Source organism: Sciurus carolinensis, chromosome 2 (assembly GCF_902686445.1).
Source record: "Sciurus carolinensis chromosome 2, mSciCar1.2, whole genome shotgun sequence".
Classification (NCBI taxonomy): domain Eukaryota; kingdom Metazoa; phylum Chordata; class Mammalia; order Rodentia; family Sciuridae; genus Sciurus; species Sciurus carolinensis.
In genome coordinates this window covers 45,266,779-45,292,045 of record NC_062214.1, presented here as the reverse complement: position 1 = coordinate 45,292,045, position 25,267 = coordinate 45,266,779, and the positions used below count along the sequence as shown (strand labels likewise).

The 25,267-nt window shown below is 38.6% G+C and overlaps 1 protein-coding gene across 1 annotated transcript in view; it reads left to right on the top strand.

The window, feature by feature from the left end:
* The window catches only part of Ralgapa2 (Ral GTPase activating protein catalytic subunit alpha 2), a 302,869-nt gene that overhangs the window by 7,203 nt on the left and 270,399 nt on the right, over window positions 1-25,267 (top strand). The window contains 2 exon segments of the mRNA XM_047542031.1: window positions 16,447-16,557; window positions 20,495-20,547. Coding sequence (XP_047397987.1) covers window positions 16,447-16,557; window positions 20,495-20,547 — 164 coding nt within the window.

The following is a 25,267-nucleotide window of genomic DNA, read 5'->3' as shown; positions in this document are numbered from 1 at the left end:
AGCATGGTTGACTGATGGTCCAGCTGCTGCCCTCTGGGTATACCAGTTTTGAGCCTGAGCTGAGCTTGCTTTGGGCCACTTTCAACCATGGCTGTGAATATCAATGCTGCTTATTTCTGTGAGATCCAGATGCCTCTGAAGGGCAACTTTAGCTTGAGGACGCTCCCCTGGCCTGACCAAGATTATCTCAGAACTGTGTGGAAGTCTTGAGACACCACCTACTCAATCCTCTGTTTCTTCTTCCTCCTCCTCCTTTATCGTCGTCAGTACTGTATTGTAGTCTGACACTTCTCTGCCTTCTTAAATTCTTCTCCCTTTATCTTTCCCACGTACTTCCCCCAATAAATCTCTTGCATGTCTACTTCTGTCTTGGAGTTTTATTCTCGGAGAACCTAAACTAAGATATCTTTTTTTTTTTTTTTTGCAGAAGGTGCTATCCATCCCACTATCTCTATCTAAAATGCTTCCAGAACACAGTACATTACTTCTTCCGCCTGAACTTTCTTTCTCTTGTCTTGAAATGATTTTTCCTCAGAATTCTCATAGCAATTTTTACCTCTCATTCGACATTTATGTCTTTAACTTTGTATTATACTTACTGTTGTTCTGCTTAATCTTCCCCAGTAAATGACAAGTACATAGAGAACAGCAACTTGTTCATCTTGATTCTCCTTGAAAACATACTTCCTTATTTGGAATAATAATTAACATTTATTATATTCAGAGCATTGCTATAAATACTTTTATGTATATTAACTCTTTTAATTCTCCAAAATGAGACAGGGAGTATCATTATCCACATTTTACAGATGGGATAAAGAAAGGGAAAGAGTCTTATGAGGTTGAATTACATCACTAGTAAGTGTAGAGTCAGGATTTGAACCCGAGGCAGCTGACCCTAGAGTCCCCTCATTGTTTTAACAGTTACATATCCCTTACTACCTATTTGCCAGACACTGCATACAGCATTAGGGATGCCAGAGCTTGCAATCTACCTCTGTCATAAGTGACTATTAAATAAAACCAGAAATATGATTTCAAAATAGCTGGATTTAAGTCTGCCAAAGAGTAACTGGCCACCCAATGTGGATGTTTTAAAATATTTCTGAAAGTCTTTTTGCCCCTACGGTTGTTATTTCCATTCAGAAGTTCCCTGCATTAAAGTAATGATTCAAGACCATGAATTAAGGGTGGTGAACTCTTCTGATATTGTTTTTTAACCTCTCTCTGGTGTGCATGCACTCATTATCAGATCCACTCCTTAGATTCCAAGGAGAGTTGACATAAGGGGGACTATTTCTATGGACAAAAAGAAGAAGAGGTTGGTGTCAGTAAGCTATAACCAGAGGGTGTGGAAAGAGGGACACCTGTATTATGAACTCTTTGTAAGGACTGGCATGGATGATGCTTAGAGAACCATTCTAAATATTCTTTTATGGAAACAATATTAGACAGGCCTTATTGTAAAATTTAAATTTACAAAAACCAAAGTGAAATCACTACCTACTCCCCACAAAAAAGGACCTTTTCTAGCTAGTGCAAATTTTTTTTTCCAATGAAATGCTCAATAGTATTTTCAAAACTGCATGGAAGAGAAAGCAACTGAAGACATATTGCTTTCAAACAGCTATTTAAAAGGGGATTAACATGAGCTTTATTTCTGTCTGGTCATATTTATGGTATAGTCAGTATAGACCGCTATATCCTATGGATTCTTTATCAGATGTGGAGGTCGGATATAGTAAAATTTATACTGAACTCCAAAGTGGAGGCAAACTGACCTCTAATCTTCTTGTGTGTGTGTGTTTGTGTTTGTGTGTGTGTCTCTCTGTCTGTGTTTGTATATCATTGCAAATATATTTTTGGAAAGAATATTTCTATCCCTTCTGTTACTAAAATAAATACATACACAAGTAGACACATTACCTTTAACTGAAATAAATAATGAACTGGAAAAATATTTGAAACGTAAGAGGGAAAATAGTTATATCCTCAATGTATAAAAAACTCCTACATATTAACAAGTAAATTTATAGTCTTCAAAATGTATGTATTAATGTAGGAAATGGAGAAATAAGACCTATAAGAATGTTTTAAATGCCACTCCTCATTAATAATCTGAGATATAGAAACTTAAAGAATAAAATGTATTTAGCCATTATACTAGCAAAGTTGCTGGGGTTTTTTTTCCTAATGGTAATGTACTATGTGGGCTCTCTAATACACATCTGATAGGAGTATAACTTGGTACAATCTTTCTGGAATGTAATTTATTAATATGTAGCAATGATCTTTAAAATGTATGTATCACTTGATCCAATTTCTTCTTCTAGGAAATTATAATTAATATATTAAAATATTATATTTTTCAGAAATGCATTGTAACATTTTATGTTTACATTTTTTTATTTAAGTGGAATTCACATAACATAAAATTAACCATTTTTTTAAAACTATGCTTTTTTTTTTAACACAATGCATTTATTTTATTTATTTTCATGTGGTGCTGAGGATCGAACCCAGTGCCTCACACATACTAGGCAAGTGTTCTACCACTGAGCCACAACCCCAGACCAAAATTAACCATTTTAAAGTGAACAATTCATGGTATTTAGCACATTCACAGTGTTGTGCAACCACTATCTCTAGTTTCAAAACATTTTTTTTTTTTTCTTTTTGCAGTGCTGGGGATCGAACCCAGGGTGTTGTGCTTGCAAGACAAGCACTCTACCCACTGAGCTATCTCCCCAGCCCTAGTTTCAAAACATTTTTATCACCCAGTAGAAAATATGGTAACCATTAAGTGTTTATCTGACAACTACCCATGTATATGTGTATGTGTGTAGCCAGACTGGGCTTTCTTTTTCTTTTCTTTTTTCTTTTTTGCTTTTCTTCATTATTCTGCTCTACCTGACAGGTAGTAATATGTTGATTGTATTTGTACTAGTTATGACTCTTGGTTCCAGGTGCCAGAAACCCAACTCTAACTTAAAAGCAGGGATTTAGTGATACATGAAATAATCTAAAGGCATATTAAACATTAGAATCCATTGGGTTTTAAGTGGTGTCCAGAGTACTCATCCACTGTCATGTTTACTCATTTTTCTCACCTTCCCTTTTAGTGGAATTACTACTTTTCACTCTTTGTTCTGGATTGATTTGGTACTGTTTTTGGTGTTTGTTTCTTTCTTAAGCTAACTCTTCCAGGCACAGGAGAGATTATCTCTGGCCTTATCAACCTGATATGTCTCAGCAACTAAGTAAACCTAAAGAAGAGTGACTCCTTTTCTAGGGCCCACACCAGTGCCAAGGACTGTTCTGGTTGGTCCTGCTTGGATCATGTGCTTATTCATGTACCAATTACTGGATGAAGTAGATGGGGAATTCTAATTGGCCAACCTGATAATTCATCCTGTTCCTAGAGGTAAATTCTCAGTCTCCTGTATTTATGAGGAAGTAGTTCTGGAAAAGCATCCTGGTACATTCCCACACAAGAACAGCCCTGGTCATATCTCTCCTTGGGCCTATATATACCACAAAGTTCATTGACTTTTATGCCAATAACCCTAGATCATTGAGATGATCTAGATGTCTAGATCTAAGATGTCTAGATCTTAGATGTCTTTCTTTGAATTCTACTTAAGTCTATGGATGTTATATTTGAGGATTATTTATTTAATAATAATCTGATTAAATAGGATTGACTACCCTTAGGATTTGCCTAGGTTAGACTATATCCATTGTTTTAAGTCATTCCACAAATAGCCATGAGTGTCTGCTACTTGCAAATGAAGCATGAGACTCTTATTCTGTTAGGGTAGATGAACAATAAGCAAATAACATATATTGTTTCTGGTATTGATAGTAAAGTAAAACTTGATAAGAGTGTGTGTGCTTGTGTGCACACGCATGCTCATGCACTCATGTGCTTGTTAGATGTTAGCGTAGGGGGAGGCCTTTTGGAAGAATAGTTTGGGCTAAGACCTGAGTTACAAGAGGGAACAGTTTGTGATTATTTTTGGGAATAGTATTCCAAGCAGAGGGAACAGTAAGTGCAAAGGCTCTTTGTCAAAAATAGGTTTGGAATCTCTCCAAAGTCAATAATGTTAGAGGAGAGAAAGAAGAGAGGGAGAGCATACAGGGAAAGGATCAGGAGTGGGAGAAAGGAGTTAAGGGTCAGATGAGGTCAGGCTTGTCTTACTCTAAGCTTAGATGGGGCACTTCAGGGAGCCTAGGAGTAGGGGAGCAACCTGAGCTGTCCTTGAGGTTTGACATTTAAGTCTAAAGGAATCACTGGTCTCTGCATGGAGAATAGACTTGTTTGGTTAGTCTACCAGAGATTGGTTTTTTTGGCTTACTTCACAAAAGGTCAGATTTTTTTTGCCTCAAAACTGAGCCTTGACTACACATGGAAGAGAGAAAAGGAAAGAGAAATAAAGAAGTGGTATAGAAAAGTGAATGACCGTAACTGTGGCAGGTACAGGTGTGGGGGAAGATAGGGAAAACACACATGGAGCCTGTACCCCTACTTGCTCTGCAGGAACAGTGGTGAGAAGATAGGATAGGAACATTATGTGATCCATGAGACAGGAAAGCTAGAGTGTGGTGGGCCGGGCCGTGTGCTAGGATCCCCACAGTGGACTGAGCTGGGACAAGGAATATAGAGACAGGCTTGCTTTTACCCCCAAACTCTTGTAGCAGGCAAGAGGAAGAACACATTAGAAAGTACTCCTGACTTTGAAGAAAAAGGGAGATTTGCCAGTGAATGAAAAAGAATGAGCACAGAAAAATGAGTCAGTACAATAGTAATTTAGCTATAAAAATGATGGTAGCAGTCACTAAGCACGGTGGATTGGCTCCATCAGATGCCCATCTAAAATTAGGACCCCTATTATGCTGAATTTCGTGTTTCTTAATGAAAAGACCTGAGGGAATCTTTTATGGATTTATGTGAATGTTTTATATGAATGATGATTATATATGGTCTGACACTGTATTTTTGACTTAACAAGCCTTGCACATTTTTGCACATCAGTAAGGGAAGACCATAATACTTAAATGGCTGTATTTTGTTCCACTGGACTTATATAACAAATTACCACCCGTTCTCCAGACTGGTAGCTTCAGGCCCTCACATGACTTCACAATCAGCAGAGTGTGTATCTGGGAGTAGCTCCCAGTGACTGGGAAAAGGACCTTTGGTTTTTTGTGTAAGGCATATTGCTAAGGTGACAGTATCTGAGTCTTCCAGTAGGACAGGGGATAGCATAAGTTAATTTCACAGAAAAGCCACGCTTTTAACCTATCAGAGAGGAAAGGTCATTCCATTTGTATCTGGTGTCCTTTCAAAATTAACTAACTTCTAGACCTTATTTTGGATTTAGTAACAGTTCATTTCTCTGTCTTGTATATCTCCCTGTGTTCTTTTTGTTAGTATTAGACTTCATCAGCTGGTGTGGGAGCCTGACTGTGGGTTCCAGTCCTGGCAGTGACCTGTCCTTCTGACCTTTCTTGCTACAAACAGTGAGGACCATGTGTGTCTCTCACAGTTGTAGGAGAGTTGAGTCACTATGCAAAACTATTTTGTAAGCTGTTATTACAGTGACTACTAATAATTATTTGACACAAGACATTATTTGATGGCTCTCTCCAAGCTCTTCACCACTTTTTGGCTTCCTGAGTTGTTGAGAATAAAGGGGTAAAGATAGGTATTTGATTCCTGCTTTAGACATTTTATTCCTATTCCTGACTTTTTTTCTAGAGAGTGGTTTAGACTATACTGTAGGCTATATCCCCAGTCAGAATGAGAAAAGGAAAAGGAAGTGTGCATTGACTTAAAAAAATCTGATGAAACTTGATTCCTATAGAAGGAATACATATATTAAAATGGGTATGAATACATTTGATTTGAACATCAAATTTCATTGGTGTATATGGTGTTTTAGCATATTGATACTTGATATCTATTAATGTTTTAGAATCTTTCATTTAAGGAGTGTGCATCAAATATGATTAAATGAAAATAGTTCTACTTTTAAAACTTTATACTAGATATTTGAAATATGTCTTTATGCAGAACTATTTTTACACACAGATTATCAGTCCTGGGTAACAGTGTGTTAACATCTTTCCGATTTTTAAGAATTTTATTTCCTACTTCTGGTTTACCTTATGGGCATAAAGAAATGAAAGCAATGCAGCTTAGGAAATGAAGTGAGATGAGTGTAATTTCTGTGACCTTTTCAATTGATAATTATTTTCGTTTGCTGCTGTCAAATTTATTTCAGCTGTCTATCTGCAAGGATGTTTTTGGTTGTAGGTTAACAGAAAACTTAAACTTTTTTTTTCTCTTATAAAAAGAGGTTTCAAGACAGAACAATCCAGAGTTAGCTAATTAGAAGTTCAGTGATGGTGACAGTCCAGGCTCTTTCTGCCTTTCTGCTTTGTCATCCTTTGTGTGGCAGGTTTGTCCTCATGGTAGCAAAATACCCACAGCCATCCAGATAGAATGATATCCAGAGGAGGGAAAAAAGGGAACACTTCTTTTGTCCCTTTGAGAACCATGAGTCTTTTCCCAGATAAGTCCATCAGAATTCCTTCTGTTTTGACTGACCAGCATTGGATCACAGACTTGAGTTCATGCAAGTCACTGGCAAAGGGCATGTTGCCACCATAATCAGCTTAGCATAACATCAGGTCCAGTTTTCTGTGATGGGGACAGACCAGCCTTCTAGAGAGACAGAGCTCTGTGGAGGAGGAAAATCCCTGACCAAATTGGGGGGGGGCTCTGTTAGGAAGAGTGAGGGTCCATTTGTAGGGGTGGGTGAGGTATGGGAGTTGGAGCAGATCCAACAGTGTCTGCTCCATGCTGCTCTCACTTTTGGGTTTGAAATGCTTTGGAGAATACCTGTGGAGATGAATCATCAATTATGATAAATTTTTGAATTTATGTGTATTTTTAGGGAGAAATAAAAATTAAATAGTATAACTAGTATTTACGGCAGAACTATACTAGTATTTAAGAAACAAAGCTATCAATGAGGATAAAAGGTGAGTTTGTTTTATTTCCTGAAAATAGGGATATGTAGTTTAGGCCCCAACTTGCCTGTGAAAGTATACCCAGTTTCTAGTTTGCATTTCCTTCTGATGGGCAAGGGTAGTAGTGCTTGGGCACATGGTACATGCTCCAGAGGAAGCTGTTGACCCTGGAGAGGACTGAAAGTTGACCACCAATTTAACAGTGTGGTGCTTCTTGGAGAGGTAGCAGCAAAAACCTGATTGGACTGGATGCTTCCATTGGGTAGGTAAGTTTAAAGTGTTTGTTTTATTATTATACATTTTAAATCACATATGTACAAAACTTATTCTTTCAGAGGCAGTAAATATTTAATGCCAAAAAATTTTTAAAAATCTTTGAAACTCCATCTTGGCCTGGGTTCAGATAAATACTTTCAATTGAATTGAGGTTGGTTCAGTTAATTAAGATAATGAACAGTGGATAAATTGGAAAATAAAGGGAAGACGAGTGACATCATAGTGAGTGACGAGGTGGTGGAGTTATTGAATTCAGGGACCAAGTAGGGTTGAAGAGTTATTAAAGTTAGGGTTCCAGAAGAAGTGGGCAGGAAAGATAAGAAATGTCAGGTGGCAGGAGAATTAATTGTCTGAGATTTTAAAGGCAGAGAGGTTGTAAGTAATGACTGTGGGCATAATGGCAGAGATGGGGGCCCAGGCAACTTCATTAGAGATGAGGAAGTGAGGCATTATCCATATAAATGTTGAAATCATCATTATGTAGACTGTGCTAATAGGCAATTTATGTAGCCAGATAAGGGAGAGGGAATGAGTATTTTGCCAGGATCAAGAAGAGTATGTCCCATCACTTTTGTGGGGTAGGGTGGACTAGGGAAGGGATCAGAATTATCTTGAGTTTATTATTAACTTCTGGATGACTTCAGGAGTAATTCCATATCAACTATGTCCAGTGATACTTATGCCTAAAAACGGATGCAGATTAAAAGTACAGTGCTACTTTAAAGAATTTTTCTGAAATATGAAGTCCCATGGTATTAGAAGAGTATACTTATAGAATGGACTTTGATCTTTTGTTCTTAAAGCTTTGGGGAAATTTTATAAATAAACCTAGAATGAAAAAGATATGCAGAGAAGCCGATGAAAGGGGTGGGGTAGGATTAGGTTGGGAATGGGGTATTTTTCTAATCTGACTTTGAGGCATGAAACTTAAGAAGGAATTTGCTGTTGGTATATAAATTTGTGGGGCAGAACTTGGAGTAGAGGCCAGAGACTGAGGGTCAGATTTGAGGAAACCTTTGCTCTGAGCTGGAGGCTGAATCTGTAGGAGGAATAAGTACCCCAACACAGGGTGATTTATATTGGTTTTCATATATTATACTTTTGAAATCCCTTTTACTCTGTAATTAGAGTCTCTTTGTGTTCTCCACCAATTTTTCTCATTTTTATTGAGAAACAGAAGGGAATGATGGACCTAAGGATATGTTTTACTTTTTAAAAAGTACAGTTACTCGTGATAGTTATGCCTTAAGTTTAAGACTTGTAGCAGGCATAAAAATACACGTGTTAATAGATATGATAGTGGTAATTCATTGCTGTTTTGTAGAAAATAACCTATTAAAAAGTAAAATATAACAATATAATATCATTTAAAAATATATATTGGTAAGTGTAAAAATTTTACTGCTGAGCTAGATGTTTCTGATTTCAGAATTTTTAAATGTATAATAGATATGTTTATATAATAATGTTTAAATATTAGATAATTTGTGTGTGTGTGTGAATGGTGCTAGGGATTGAACCCAGGATCTTGTGCATGCAAGGCAAGTACTCTACCAACTGAACTATATCCCTAGTGTAAGATTAGATCATTTAAGAAAATGAATAGTGTTGGTAGTTTAAGGGATGAATATACATTTGTGCCATCATTATCTTAAAAATGTTACTATTTATTAGGATTAATTACTTTAGAGTGAATCTTCATTGCTTGTTACCCTGTCTTATTACTTTATTTTGTATCTAGGGTGGTTGACCTGACCCTTTCTTCTGATTTGGAAAAATCTTTTTGTCCATTATTGTAAGAGGTTTTTCCGTTTTTGTTTTATTTTAAATTACTTCATTGTTTGCTGTGACCTTCAGGATTTTCTTCTCATTTTTAGAAAGGGATTAGTTATCAAGCCTTTCCATACATCTAGATTCTGCTGATTGATAAATTTATTCAGTGTCAGTGTATTCAATGCTTGTGCCTTGGAGGTACTGGGACCTGGTGCACTCGGGGAGATGGAGGTCCACAAACAAGAGGGCCATAGGAGACCAGTGGGTGGGAGCCAGACAAGGTGTCACTTGACCTTCCAACTGACTTGGGGGATGAATAGGGCTTATATAATGGGGCAGAAAGGACTCTGTGCCTCCTTTATGGGCTCCTGCTATTCCATCCTCTTCCCTCTGGGCTACTCACAACACATCCTTTACTATAGCTCATGTTTTAGTTCTTTGGGGCTGGAAGATTTCATATGATGTGATTTCTGCTGTGCACATTAGTATTCCTATCCACAGGAAGATGATGTATTTGCATATTGTCAATATAGGACCCATTTTGAGAGTCTGGATATGATATAGGAACATTTTTCAGATGTGAATTCTCTTTAACAGTAATAAAGATAAGCATTGATTGGGCATTGAAGCACATTCATCTCCTGGACACCTCCTGTCTTATGATTACCTACTGAGACTGGAAGGACTTCATTGTGTACCTTTTGCCTCCTTACCTAGATACCCTTGGTGTTTCCCTTTATTAGAGCTTTACTACATGCATAGGTGGTAATCAGATGTGCTGGCTGGTGTTAGGAGGAGTCCTTGTCCTCACTCTGTCTCTGTTGACAGGAAATTTGTGTCAATGGACAGACTCCATTACTTGGATCATTTTTCTGCTTTTCCTTCTTGAATGGAGGTAGCATTGTGGTTGTACTTGGGCAGAACCCCTTTAAAGGCTTCCTGGCCCTCATGGGCTTTTTTTTTTTTTTTTTTTTTTGCGGTACTGGGGATCGAACTCAGGGCCTTGTGCTTGCAAGATAAGCACTCTACCAGCTGAGCTATCTCCCCAGCACCCCCCCCTTTTTTTTTAAACAATTTTCATATCTTTTTTTTTTTTTTTTTTTAAAGAAAACCTTTATTTATTTATATGTGATGCTGAGGATCAAACCCAGTGCCTCCCACGTGCTAGGCAAGTGCTCTACCACTGAGCCACAACCCCAGCCTCATGGGCTTTGAAGCAGTTTTGTGCTGAGTTTCTTCTTTTGCACCAATACTTCCACAGTAATGTTTCATAACAAACCATCCCCAAACTTAGTAGCTTCCATGAGCCTTACAAACATCTCTTTTCCTCCATCACTGTGTTGGGCCTGTGCTGGCCTGGGTAGGTCTTCAGACTGCAGGTTGGCTAAAGATTGTTGGGCTGGGTCCAACTCTACTCCCAGTTTCCTTGTTCCCCTTGGGCCATCAGCCACCTACCTATGAAACCATAAAATTCAATGACTCAGAAATTCATATATTTAATGAGACCATCCTGTATTAAATAGCACTTAATCCCAATACAACAGGAAACACTGCCAACAGACATACTCACAAAACCAGTGGGATGATCCCTTTATCTTCTTCCACATATAATCCCTTTTCAATGGCAATTCTACTGATTTTGAGTTAAAAGAATCATAACACAACCTCACAAAAACCTGCTTCTACAGACTCCTAGAAAGCACAAAACCAAGGGGAGACATCTTTATCCCATTCAGGAGTCCCAGTGGTATGCTGCCAAAAGGAGGAAGGAGCTCATGCTTAGCTCCTCCCTGGTGGGGAATGACACACCCTCATGACCCTCCACCCACTCTGCAAAGCTAATAGCCATCCCAGCCCTGCCTACACATCTGTGTATATATGAAGATGGGTATTGCTAACTATTTCATACTCAAATTCTGTGGATAATGGCACTAGAGGTGTGATCATCAAGATCATAGGCTAGTGATAGGGAAAAGGGATAAGTGAAGTATTCAAAGTAATCTTTACACTTAAAAAAAGTCATTAGAAACAACAAAAACAAGTAAATAATGAATTGCAATGAATTATTCAGAAACAAGACAGAAAATGTTGTCAAGAATGAATGTCATTAGTAATACACCATAACTTAAAGGCTAATGTGATTCTGCTCTCACATTTAAACAACCTTCTACTTTCCTTCCCTCCTTCTCTTTTGAGGTGGTTTCTAAAAATGCCATGAATTATTCCTTCCCTCCATCTACCCACACTGATTTATGGCTCATCTCCTGACTCGCTTTGGCTAAAAGGCACTTAGAAATATGGTGTAGTGATGACTGGGAATTATTCCACCTGATGAGGTAGCATTTGCCAGCAGTTGAGTGATTTTGAAAAACAACTAGCATTTATTTAATGCTGACTGGCAGACATTCTTAGAAGCACTTTGCATATGCTCATTTTGTTATCATAGCAGTCATGTGATGTGGGAACCATTGTTAGCCTCATATTTCAGATAAAGTTGAGAAACAGTGTTTAAATAACTTGTCCAAGGTCCTGTACCTTCTGCATTTGAACCCAGATAATATGTTCCAAAGGTTTTGCCCTCAGCCTTTGCTGTTGCCTTTTAGATATGGAGAAACAATTGTCCACTAGAGGTTTTAGCTGGACAAAGGAATGCAAGAGGGTGGGTTTTGGTCTGGGAAATAGAAGATTATCTTTGAGTATAATGGAAAAATAATAGATATAGTTTACTGGCTATTGGTTAATGGTGAAGGAGAATGAATAATTAAAGATTTCTTTAAAAATGTGGGAATGACCCCTACTTCTGTGAGGCTGTCTGCCATTTGCTTCCCTGTGGTTAATTTGGATATACTTTCTTGAGTTTTGTGATGGTAGTAAGGTGTCATGCCAGCATCCCTGTCGGACTCTGAGAATCAAAGGCAGTTTTCAGCCTGGCTCTGGAAGCCTGCCCTTGTCCTCCCAACCTCCCTCTTTCACCAGCACCTGAGGCTATGGAGAATGTGTATGAACTGCTGCTTCCCTAATCTGGCTTCTTACCTTGGACTTTTCTCCTCCTGTTCCTTTTCCTCTGGCTCCCATGGAGATGATTTATTTCTTTTAAATTCCTGATCTAATTTCTAGTTTTGACTTATTCCCATTTGTCTGAGACCTTTGCACAGCTCGGATTTGGAGTCAGAAGCCCCAGGCAGGAGTTCTGCCCATGTCCTTACTGGCTGTGATAACCTTTGGCAGGTCACATGAGATCCTGATCCTTGTATTTTTTTCTCTTGAGTACCCTTGCCCAATCTACTTCACAGTGTTGTGGTATGAGTGAAATAAATTCATGAACGTGTCTTTTAAAGCATACAACAGACATAGATGTATGATGTTAGTAATAGTCCCAGCAACCCCATGTAGTGTCATCCATTTTTTACCTTGGTGTTCTGCCTGGGCTTTAGCCATGGGAATTTTACTGTTGCTTGCTTATTCACCCAGACACCTGTGATAGCCTTAATCTCTTTGAATTTCTTAGCACTTGGCACAGTGCTAGCTGCCATGGGTAGGAGCTCAATAAAGGTTTGAATGAATGGATCAAGAATGTCTGTCTAAAGGAAGTTTGGATTGTAGTCTTTTATTTCTGAGCAAAGCCATCCTTAATCTCTCTCTACTTCTTGAAGTTAGCCTTGCTAAAAATCAGTCTTTTGATTTCTTTATAATGTTCATTTTGTAGGATGTTAAGTTCCAGTGCCTGTGGTTGCCTCCCCCAAGACCTACGCTCTCAACTCTACTCTACTACTCTATAAATATTCTTTTGATGAGTCTTTGAAGAAACAAATGAGTCAAGAATTGATTCAAGATTTTGTTACATATGTGAAACATTTGATATTTATTATTTTTTTATGCCTTTTATAAATAAGTACTGAGTGTCTTTTATGCACCAACTTTGTTCCTGGGACTGGAGATAGAGTAGTGAACAAAACAGGATTACTGCCCTCATGCAGTTTACATTCTAGTAGGGATGCTAAACAATGCAGAAGTAAATGATCAAGTGGGATAATTTTAACTACTCTTAAGTGCTATAGGGGAAGTTGTGTGAGGAGGACTCCCTGAGGAATCAAGATCCCTCAACATGTGTAGATGAACTGCGTGTGTTACCAGTGTTATACTTCTAGCTTCACTTATGTATTGAGTTACTTTAAATGAGTCTACTTGTCTTGCTAATAGTGACTACTTTTTGTTTTCTCCTCTCGTCTACGCTTTTCTTCTCCTTCTCCCACCCCTTACCCCTTCCTTCCTTCCTTCCTTCCTTCCTTCCTTCCTTCCTTCCTTCCTTCCTTCCTTCCTTCCTTCCTTCCAGGGATAAAATCCAGAGCCTCATGCATGCTGGCATGCACTCTATCACTGAGCATGTCCCTAACCCATAGTGATGCTTTAAACTCAGAACCATCTATACCTTATCCACAAGAAAGTTATTGGATTGCTGAGGAAGAAGGTGTATGGTACCTGGACTTTTGGCTTCATGAGATCATCATCAATATGAAGGCTCCTCAAAGTTCTTGAGAACTCCCTTTGTTCAGGTTGCTATTTCCAGTGTCTCAGGGGTACCAAAGGAAGAAAAGGTAGGGAAGTTGCTGATCACCCAATAATCTCTCTGTACCATCCTGCTGCATCAGTGCACCCACATTCCCCATGTTTGGGAAATTATTTGCTCACTTAGGGCCTTCTGTGTTTGGGGCCTTCCATTAATTGCGGGGCCTTCCATTAATTGCTGGGCCTATCAAGCAAGAAGGCACAGAAGAAGATGAAAAGTAAAGAGGGACACATGGAGTACATCTAGTTTTATTTGAGGAGGTGACGTGACTGAGACAGCTGTATGAAGATCTGGGGATTGGGGCAGTAACTCTGAGCATCACAAATAGAGAACATATTAGGGAACTTTGGGGTCACTGAAAGAAGTCATAGTGACTAGAGTATAGGAAGTGAAGGGAAGAGTGTTATACAGTGAAGTTGATTCAATACAAAAAGTCTTTCAGGGCCTTGTAGTTTGCATTTCATTTAAAATACTGTAATGAAGGCTTTTATATGGGTTCAAGTAGAGGAGTGATCTGACTTGATTGATATTATTAAATTTTCAAGTTGCCTGCTATAGGGAATGGGAGAATGGTAGAGGCAGGGACCCTAGGCAGTGGGTGGTAGTTACAGCCCCTATGGATTCTTGGCAGTGTAGACCAGGCAGAACCTTGGAGGGCAGAAGCAGCTCAGGGATAGGACACATGTTCAACATGAGCTGATAGGGGAGAGTGATGTGTTGGAGATGGGTGGTGAAGGAGTGAACCCAGAGAATGCTAGACTTAGGCTTGAACAACTGGCTGCTGCTGCTGCTTGGTGATAACTGTTATTGAGATGGAAAAACCTGACAGATTTGGAACTGGATCTGGTGGAGCGGACTTCCCTTTGGCAGTGTTTAATTTGAAAGGCCTTTTAGACCTTCATGTGATGCATTGACTGTGATAGTAGGGCCCACAGGGGGAGATATCAGGGATGCAAATCAAAATTGGGAGTCCTCAGCAGAGAGATGAAATTTATCTTTTGATAACCCTCAAGATTTGAGGGTTAGGCTATTTCTTTCTTATTATAGGTTCATTTTTGTAGTCATCATTTTTATCTGCATCATAGGTCATTTCTTTTATTCAACTGATTAAAGAAAATATTGAACTAAATATTGTGCTAGATGCAGGGAATGTGAGGATAGGAACTATACCTAACAAAGAAAACAGATGATTCAATCAGAATTAAGACAGGCATTTAATCAGCATTCCACTGGAAATGAAGTAAAGTATAACATGTTCCAAAACAGGGAAGAACCTGGTGGAGATCACACAGCAAAGGTGCAGAACTAGTCTGGGTGTGGGATAACAATGTTTCAACTGACCAGTGAGGGTGAGTGGGAGCTGACTGGGTTTATTGTGTTTCCAGCAGAGGAAACAGTTAGTGGCTGATGGGCTAGCAGTTTGCACTGGAATTAAAATACACAAAACCCTTCTTGGAACTGACAGATTCTGCATAGGGACTCGAGGATTCCTTGGCAAGCTTGTGTAGTTCATGATAATGATAATGTTCATGTGTGTTGGTAATGCTAATTTCATTGTTACCTGCTTCCACACAGGTAAATTTGTTAGTTACTAGCAACTTTTACTGCTCTGTGCTCAGTGTTATTTTTGTGCAGCAAATGTAACATAAAATTGGCAGCTTATATTACTTGCTAATATGTGTGAGTTCAAAGAAGCAGGGAAAATTTTTGTAGATCCATCTGCATTATTGTTAATTTTATAGAATTTGAACATAGTAATGGGTATGTTTCCATATAGTCACAATTTTAGAACTGCAAAAGCAATTGACACCACTATTATAGATTGAATACCAACATATTTTTTTCTTGAGTAATACTTGTAGAATTTTAAGGAAGCCCTTTTAATTTTCCTCAGGTTACTAGTGTATTCTTTCAAAGCACTAACTCCTTGGTCAGGATCCTATAAATGGTACAAGCAGCCTTGTTAGCTGAGGAAAATATACAAAAGTGTGTTGACAGTGAATACTACTCTGATTCTCAGAATTGTGAAGTTTCTCTGGGGCTCACTGGTACCCTAGGCAGATGTAGCCATGTTGCTGTTCAGACCTAGAGGTAGTTGTCTCTGGGCTAGTCCCCAATACCACCCGCTTACCTACTTGCAGTTCCTGATCTTAGCAAAACTGTCTGGTACAATGGGGACAACTCTAGGAGCACATGGCAGGTCCCACAGGAACTGAGTAGGAGTGGGGACAGGTCACCTAGAAACAGGAGAGAAGGTGGAACATATGGGTCCAGATGAGTCTGACTGGGTGGATATGGTAGGGAGCATGTGCTAGTTCACTTGAGTTGGTTACTCTTTTCATGCCCAGAGAGTTATGTTGGGAGGGAGGAGAGATTGGTCCATGAAAGACTCCACAGGCAACGTTTGTTTCCAGAGGTATAAACCCATCCCTCTTCAAGGTCTATGTTGAAAGCTGCCTCTTCCACATACCTCTCCACATCCCCATCCTCTAATAGGAAGTCATCTTATTCCTCCCCCAGACCCACCTACCTCCTCCACCTCTGACCTTCTAGCTGGCCTGTGAGTGCTGTGCCCACATCAGTTCTTACCCCCTTGAGTCAGTCTCACAGTCTCCTGCACAGGTCTGTGTGGTGGTTGGCACCCCAGATGCAATTTAGAACTCTCTTAGGTAAAGAATAAACAAATGGGAATACTGTTTTGTTTTGCCTTGTAAGGGGATAAGGCCCTTCATTTCTGAAAAGGTTGTTTCTGAATTCTGCTAATTGTGAAAATGAAAACTTTTTCTTTTCAGATAATGTGGATGCAAGTGATCTTAAGCAGTTTTTTGAGACCAACTATTCGCAGATATATTTCATCTTCTATGAAAATTTTATAACACTGGAAAATAGTTTAAAATTAAAAGGTAAGTATTTCTTTAATTTTTTAAACATTCAGGAAATTTTAGAAGTTGTATGTGTTATGAGCCATACATTCTACATTTTTAAGCTTTATTTGTTTTCTTATTAGGCCTTCAGCAAAGCTGTGAGATCATGATGGAATGGTTGATATCTTTGTTTCCCTTGAGCCTTCCCTTTTACAGATGTTAATTAACAACTAATAGGTAAAGAAAAAATAGAAAAGTGACCTGCAGAAGGTATAAGTTCCAAAGGAATAATTTATTTAAAAAGAAGGAGCTGGGCGTAGTGGTACACACCTGTAATCCCAGTGACTTGGGAGGCTAACGCATGAGGTTGAAGAGTTCAAAGCCAGCCTCTGTAAAAGCGATGTGCTAAGCAATTCAGTGAGACCGTGTCTCTAAATAAAATACAAAAAGGGCTGGGGATGTGGCTCAGTAGTCGAGTGGCCCAGAGTTCAATCCCTGTTCCCCACCCCCACCAAGAAAAGGAGGAAAATTAATATATGCATGGTATTAAAAATTCAGATTCCATTAGAAGGTTCGGAATGAAAACAGAAGTGTCTTCTTTGACCAGACTTTCTCTCCTCCTTTGCAGAAGCAACCTCTGTAGAAAATATTCTGTGTATCCTTCCATATGTATTATTAATGTATCATGTTTATGGTTTTGCCTACATGTAAAACATCATTTGAAAGGCAAATTAAAATGTCACATATACATTCTGCTGTGTATTTAAGTGGCAGGATAGTGTAGCTGGGGGATCCAGCCTAGCTTTAGAGCATTTGACCTGTCTCTGGGGTGGCTTCCTCCTGTTAGCATTAAACAGGTTAATAGGTATCCTAGGATTTTAGAACAGATTTTGGCACATATACATGATCAATAAATGATAGCTGGTATCACTATCTTCATCTTTTGTTTTCTTGTTATCTGTTGGGGAAATTATTTTAGTTAGGAAAAACAAATCAAAGACAACAAACCTTGTTTACTCTATCACACCATTCAACCCAACATTCTGACATCATATTTTGCAGCAAGCATTCTCTAGGTGCCCTGTAACTCAATTCAATCCTGATACTGATGCTTTCTTCTTGGAGATAGCATTAGATCTCATAGGTTAAGGTCTTAGTTAAGAGCCTCAGATTGCCCTCACTTCAGATTGCCAGTCAGAAGCCCTAGGTTGTGACCTTTTCCTGTAATCAATTGGCTATAATTTGGGGTTCCTAAGACTTGCTGCATGGGTTTGATTAATGGGCTAGAGCAGTTCACAGAACTCAGAGAAACACTACCTGTTTACTCATTTACTATAAAATGTTTTCCTATTTATTACAAAGGTTATGAATGAATAACCAGATGAAGAGAAGGAAGGGTACAAGGTGACCTTTTTAAGTAAGGAGGAAAAGATAAGATGATGAGTGTAGACACAAAGACTTATTGAGGTCAAGAGGAAAAATGGAGGGGCTTCCTGTCAGATGCCCTGATGGCTCCAAACAGAGGAACATGTCAAGTGTGGAGGGGAGGGGATTTGGGACCAGGCAACAAGGTGGGCTCTGACCTATAATAGATGTCTTGGAGTTTTAGTGTATCCTGTATGCTCAAACTAATCATCAAACTAATAATCATATGTGAGCATGTGCCCAGAATACCAGTGTGTTTTATTTTTAATGGATTTCTCGTTCTCCACCCCAACCCCTGTGATTTATAAATTAATTTAAATCTTGAGTTTGATTTTTTTCCAAATTGGTAAATATTTCAAATATGAAATGGTTTGATATTTACCTACCCTTACTTTGATATTTCCTACCCTTACTCCACTTCACTTTCTCTCACAGGTGTGTGGAGTATTAAAGTGTGATGTTGTATACAATTAAAATAGCAAAGAAAAAATTGAAACCCCAGATTAAAAAAGAAACTCTATCAAAACTCCCTCTTTTTAAAGGGTTCCCCCTTTCTTCTTTATCTTCCCCTACTGTCCTCTTTCCCCTTTCTTCTATCTATTCTTTTAGGAAAATGTGGCTATTCAAGACTATATCATTTAATTTGTGCTGCATAGCAAACTGCCCCCAAACTGAATGCCCTAAAACAGCAAACATTCAAATTATGATTCTCTAGGTTCTTAATTAGTTCTTAATTAGACTGGCTCATGGCTCTGAGATCAGCTGGTGTTAGATGGCCTCATTTACATGTTTGGTGATTGGCGAGCTGCTGACCAGTGTGCCTTAGTTCTCCATGTAGCTTCTCATTACCCAACTAGCATACTAGATTGGACTTTTTCACTTGGTGGCAGAGTCCCAGGCTCAGCAAGTCTCTCATATTTGCTAATGTCAGGTTGGCCAGAGCAAGTCATATGGCATCCCAGATTCAAGGGATAGAGAAAAAAACATCTCTTGAAAGAGTGGAAAGACTGTGTTCATTTTTTTCAATTTAAGGACTCAGTGAAGAACCACTAAAAACAGGGTGACATTTTTGAAGTTTCTTGCTTTTAGTATAATCTGTGTTATATTGAAAGTGTAGGGGAAAGTAGTATGCGCCCCAAAAGGAATAAAAAAGAAAATGTTTATTAGGCATAATGAAACCACTTTGTGATAACTTCAGCTTTCCAGTTATTCAGGCCAAAACTTTGGAGTTATTAGCTCTATTTTCAAAATATATCCAGAACCATTGATCTTGTCTCATTGCCTATACCAATAACAGTGAAACTTCTGTTATCCTACCCTAGACTGTAGCAATAACTTCAGAAAGGGTCTCCTTGTCACCATACCTGCACCTTTCCCTACCCCAAAATTTCTTTCAAAATAGTAGCTGGAACCATGCTTTACAAATGTGAGTGAAATCATAACTCCATCTAAACCCTGAAATGGCTTCTCATTCCCAAAATCTTTACAGTGACCTCAGGCTGTACCTAATCTGACTTCCTTTGCTCCGCCTACTCTCTACCTCACCTGCTACAATCTCCCCTTCTTCACTCCAGCCTCAAGGACCTTCTGGTTGTTTTCTTATCCTGCCAAACATTCTTAGCCACAGGGACTTTGTACTGTCCAGTCCCTCTGCCTGGAGCTTTCCTCCCTTAAATTTCCATATAGCTTGGTTCCTTACCCCCAGTTTTCATACAACTTGCTTCCTTACCTCTTTGAATCACTACTAAATTGTTACTTTACCAAAAAGGCATTCCATGCCACTCCTAATCAAAATTGCACACCACCCCTTTTTGATTGCCCCATCTGCTTTCCCTCTTGGTTTTTCTCACTTATTAATTTATAGAGTGCCTCCTCCTGCCAGAATGTAATCTTCCTCAGTGTAGGGATTGTTGTCTGTTTGTTCATTTCTATAGCTTTAGGAGCTAGAATAATCCCTGAATTGTAGACATTCTTAAGTATTTGTTCAATGAATGAAACATACCTCATGGAACTCTGAGATTCAGTTAGATCAAGGGCTTGCTGATCTAGTTTGTTGCCTGTTTTTACCCGTTCATCTATATATTGCCCATGACTGCTTTTGCATGTCACAATAAATGGAGACTGTTCCTGGAGGTGTTGTGACTCTTATTGTTATTATCAAAAGAACAATATGCCATTGCCCAAAGAGATATACCACTTTTTATAGATGTTTCTTTCTCTGTGCCTGTTTCTGTTACCAAGCTAGAACTCTTTGTTTTTGCTGTCATTCAACCACAATTTGAGCTGATAATAACTAGTTGAGAGATGAATGAATTACCTGCTACAGGTTGAGGAACATAGAATCTGTATCAAAATGTCTAGCAAGGGGCAGCTCTGTTCTGACTCAGTTGTCAACTGCATTTCTTATTTTTGCCTCATGTTGCCTCTAGGTATTTTTGTATAAATGAATGTTTATTGATGCTTAAATGTTTTAAGGTGTTTTTTTAACATACTATGTAGTAACCTAAAGTTTAAATGTTATCATGATAACTGTTTTCTTTTAATATTTCAGGGAATAATAAGTCACAAAGGGAGGAGCTGGACTCCATCCTCTTTCTTTTTGAAGTAAGTTTTGGTTAATTCTTTCAACTTTCAAGATTTTTATAAAAGATACGGTGTTTTAGATTTTTAATTTCCCTTGAAGACAAATAGAAATAAATGGCTATGGATAAATGTGTTCATCTGTCCCTCCCTCCCTCCCTTCCTTCCTTCCTTCCTTCCTTTCTCCCACTTTTACAAACCATGTAGCAAAGAATGTTCTTGTGATTTTATTTTTTAAAAATTTGGGAGATTTTTTTCCTGCATAGGTACCTATAAGTGAAATTATTAGATGAAATAATTAAGTATGTATATTTTAAGGATGGGGATGTAGTTTAGTGGTAGACTAGTTGCCTAGCATTTCCAAAGCCTTGGGTTCCATCCCTAACAGTACCATAAATAAACAAACAACAGTATGCACATTTTAAATAGTAATAGTGCTGAACTTCTTTCCAACATGAAGATCATATAAACATATCTAAGTCATATAAATTTCCTATGCTAGAGATGATTTGTCTTTTAATATATGCAGAACTCATTGTTTCTAATGTGTATTTTTTGACTACTAGTAAGGTTGTGATCTTTATTCGTATCTGAATATCTGTATGTTGATAATATTCTCTTAAAAGCTGGAACAATGTTTAGCTGCAGGCTTTGCTGTATTAAGCTTAAAATCTTTCTTGCCCGATGTGTTAGGTAATTGCCAGATTATGGGTACCTGAATAGCTACCCTCAGAACTGAACTATAAATTCTGAAAGTTAATTGTTGATTGTGTAGAAATTACTCATGGTTAGAAGTATTTAGGTTGGTGTGACAAGATAAACTTTTTTGACTGTGGAGCACAGGCCAAATGTGCACTTGCTGCAGAGCTGACTGGAAGGGAATACCAGGGAAAGAAAGCTTTCAATGGGAGCATGGTGAGTGACTGACTGTGTTTATGAAATAAAGCAAGATATGGGAACTTGCCACTCAGGACTTGGCTCATGATTGGTGCTCAATAACGTGGTTCTCCTCTTACTCCTGTGAGAGATGTACTCCTTCCCTAAAGTAGAAGACATTAATTCATAGTATATTTTATAGTGGTTATTGTGTTTCCTGTGGTTACCCTCTGTGAATGAACCCTCTGTAGAGGAGTTATTTTTAAGAGGAACTTTAATTAAGTCTACCACTTAAATATGAATATGCCGACCATCATTTGTTTGAACTCTTATTTTAATTTCAGTTATTTTATTTCTGTAATGGGTAATACATACGTGAGTTTTAGAGTGTGCTAACAAAGTCTGTACTGTTGATACCCTACCCTTCTCCATTTGATGGACTAGAAGCTACTCAGGTGGTCCTCCTTGTTGTCATTCTTCCTTACCTCTGGAGGCAATCACTCCATGGAATTTTATTGTTGACTGACAGTGGCATAGTATTTACATATAACCTACTTCAGTATACTTCAGTATACTTTAAATCATCTCAGGATGACTTATAATACTTAATATAATATAAATGCTATGTAAATAGTTGTCATACTATTTGACTGAGGGAATGTGACAAGGAAAAAAAAAAAAGCCTATACAATTCTTGGCTATTATCTTCTCAGATGCTGATACTTGTCTGTACTTTCTAGGATTCTTACTTAAACTTCTTGATCTATCCTTTCTATCTCTTAAGATTGCTTTTATTTTCTCTTCCCCCAAATCTCTTGTGTTGCATTCTGGGAAATCTCTTCAATTCTTTCTTCCAGTTCACTAGCTCTCTTCATTTAGGTCTAACCTACTGCTTAACCCAGCTATTGAGCTGTAAATTTCAGTGATTTTTTTTTCATATTTTCACATGTTTTTGAGTTGGTATTCTTATGTAACTGATTACTTTTGATAACCTCTTGATCCTTGTTCTTTTTTAGACATTTTAAAAATTTTCTTAAATGTTTATTGTATAATATTTCATATTTTATATCTGACAATTACAATATGTAAAGTCCCTAAAGGTTAAAACCTGTTGGCTATTTCAGTTGTCTCTCACTCAGAGTGATTTCTTTTCTTGCATATTTTGTGACATTTGACTTTGAGATCAATATTAATTGGACACAGAACCAATATTTATAAATCCTGGTTTCTTCCAGATGGATTTTCTTTTCTTTGGCCAGGAATCTGGGACTGGTCTTGATTGGGATCACTTTAGCTCCCTTTGAGGGTCCCGGTTTATTGATATCATTTCAGGTTCAGTACCCAAGACTTAGTCTGGGGTGGGGCCTGGGGGGCACAGACATCTGGAGATCCTAGTGCTGATATTGGCATTAACTCCCTGGCACCCTCCATTTTTTTTCTTTGCTTGTTGATCTCATGTCACATTGTGGCTCATGTTTCATCTCTCTCACTCTTCCTTCTTTGTTCTCTTCCTCTGCTAATTTTTTAGCCCCTCATTAGTTTCTCTAATGTCTCAAGAATGATATATATTGATCTCAGGACTAGCTGTCCTACAACAGAAAAGTCCTTCATGGATCCTAGTCTTAAACCCCCCATAGAAGTTTCAATACCTCCCTTCATGTCCAAAAATTCTATAGTAGGAAGGATGTTATTAGTGATACATTAATTTTTACACAGAATTAGTTGCCTATATAATAGAACAAATATGTATCATTCAAAACTTCATAAAGGTTTCATTTTGTGTAGTAAATACAAATGAATATGTTATGCTCTATTCTCTGTCTCTGACTTTAGAAGTGAGGTTGTTCTTTTTATGTTTCATTCTGGCTCCAGGTGGCGGCTCAGAGGAGGGGCCGCATAGCCAGGCGATTAGGAGCAGAGCAGGGTCCCAGGAGCTAGGTGGCTTCTTGCTGGAAAAGCTGCACAGAGACATGCCTAGGGGCGGAGCGAAGTTTCCAGGACTGCGGGCAGATTCTCTGGGAGAGGCAGCCTAAGGAGACTCGCCTGTGAAGGGTGAGGCTCCCAGGCCCAGGAGGTAGGTCCAGGCCCCTGGGAACATTGCAGAGGAAGACAGCCCAGCCCAGGCGGTAGTTGTAGATTGAGGGGAACCTCTAGGAGGGGAACTGACCAACGAGACGTCCCCACTGAGTGAGTCTTCCCTGCCGGGGGAGGTTTTCCCACAAAGGACTGTAAAACCAGAGACACAGGCACAAACAGGACTTGCCTCAGCCTGCAGCCTAGTTCCCCATTGGATGACCATCGGTCAACAAGTGGAGGCACCTCTGCCCACTAGCAGGGAATATACCCCACCTGAGGGTCACCACCCCTAGAGAGGCAGCTTCTTCGTGGAGCTCCGCATTATCAACTTCCTCCAAGACTTCAGGCTACTGAAGGATAAGAGGGGATATACTAGCAATCTTCAGGGACATTATAAGTCGATAGAGGAAATCTGCAATTTCTTAATGACCCACTGATTCGTGAACAATATGAGAAAACAAGGGAAGAAAATGCCCCAAACAAATCTAGATGTTACATCAATAAATTCCAACGACAGCATGGCAGAAGAAATGACAGAAAGGGAGTTCAGAATGTACATAATTAAAATGATAAGGGAAGCAAATGATGAGATGAAAGAGCAAATGCAGGCATTGAATGATGAGATGAAAGAGCAAATGCAGGCATTGAATGATAGCACCAATCGACAGTTAACAGAGCAAATTCAGGAAGCAAAAGATCATTTCAATAAAGAGTTAGAGATATTGAAAAAAAACCAAACAGAAATCCTTGAAATGAAGGAAACAATAAACAAATTAAGAACTCCATAGAAAGCATAACCAATAGGATAGAACACCTGGAAGACAGAACTTCAGATATATGTTTCATTCTGGGTCTCTTGCTTTCTGCATTAATGCCACATAAAGAGGTGGTTTGTGAGGGCTCCAGAGGAGTCGACTACTTATCAATATGTATGTAAATAATTGGGAAAGGCTTATTTTAGAAGAGGTAGAATTATTTTATTAAGATGTATCATTACAAAAGGGATACTGTGTAGGAATATTCTAAGTAGGAAATGAACTGTAAGAAAGTAGAGAAGTATGGAAATTAAGAAGGCATGGAAGAAGAGTATGTGAAGAGAGCTGCCGCCTACCTTTGTTAGACAGGGGCAAATTGAAAGAGAACCTTTGGAAAGCAGAAATAGTAGTTTTTGGATGTTGCAAGCTTCTGGAGGTATTTCAGTGTTTTGACAAAGTGATGTGTAATCAAGGCTGCCAATCTAGTCCAGGTCACAGTTTCAGGCAGTGAGCGGACTTTTCCATCTGCCTTTACCTCCAGTAGGAGCACATGTATCCTTTGGAGGTTGACCTTCCATCTAGCTGTCTTTGCTTCAAATATGTGTACTACCTTGGGTTTCTATTATTGTTGATTCATGGAGGTGTTTATCACACTTTTCACTATGGTGTTGACTCTTTTTAAATTTTATTTATTATTGTATGTTTCGATGGAGGGGTAGGGTTGATGGTGTGGGACCCCTATATTGCTATCTTGAGCATTCTGTAAATGTTTCATATAGGCCATCCTGTTTAATCCTTTCCTTCTGAAGTAGGTTCCATTTTAACCTATTTTTATGGACAAAAGATTGGGTGGATTTGTGGTCTGTCTAACACTGCATTTTTGGCAAATGGTAGAGCAGGGAGTTAATCTCTTGTCTGATTCTAGAACCCATATTCTTAACTTGCTGCTATACTGTCTACCACTTAAGAGCCTGGATATTGTCCTGCCTTTCAAGCTGCATTCTACCATCTATATCAACATGTACTCATTGTCGTAT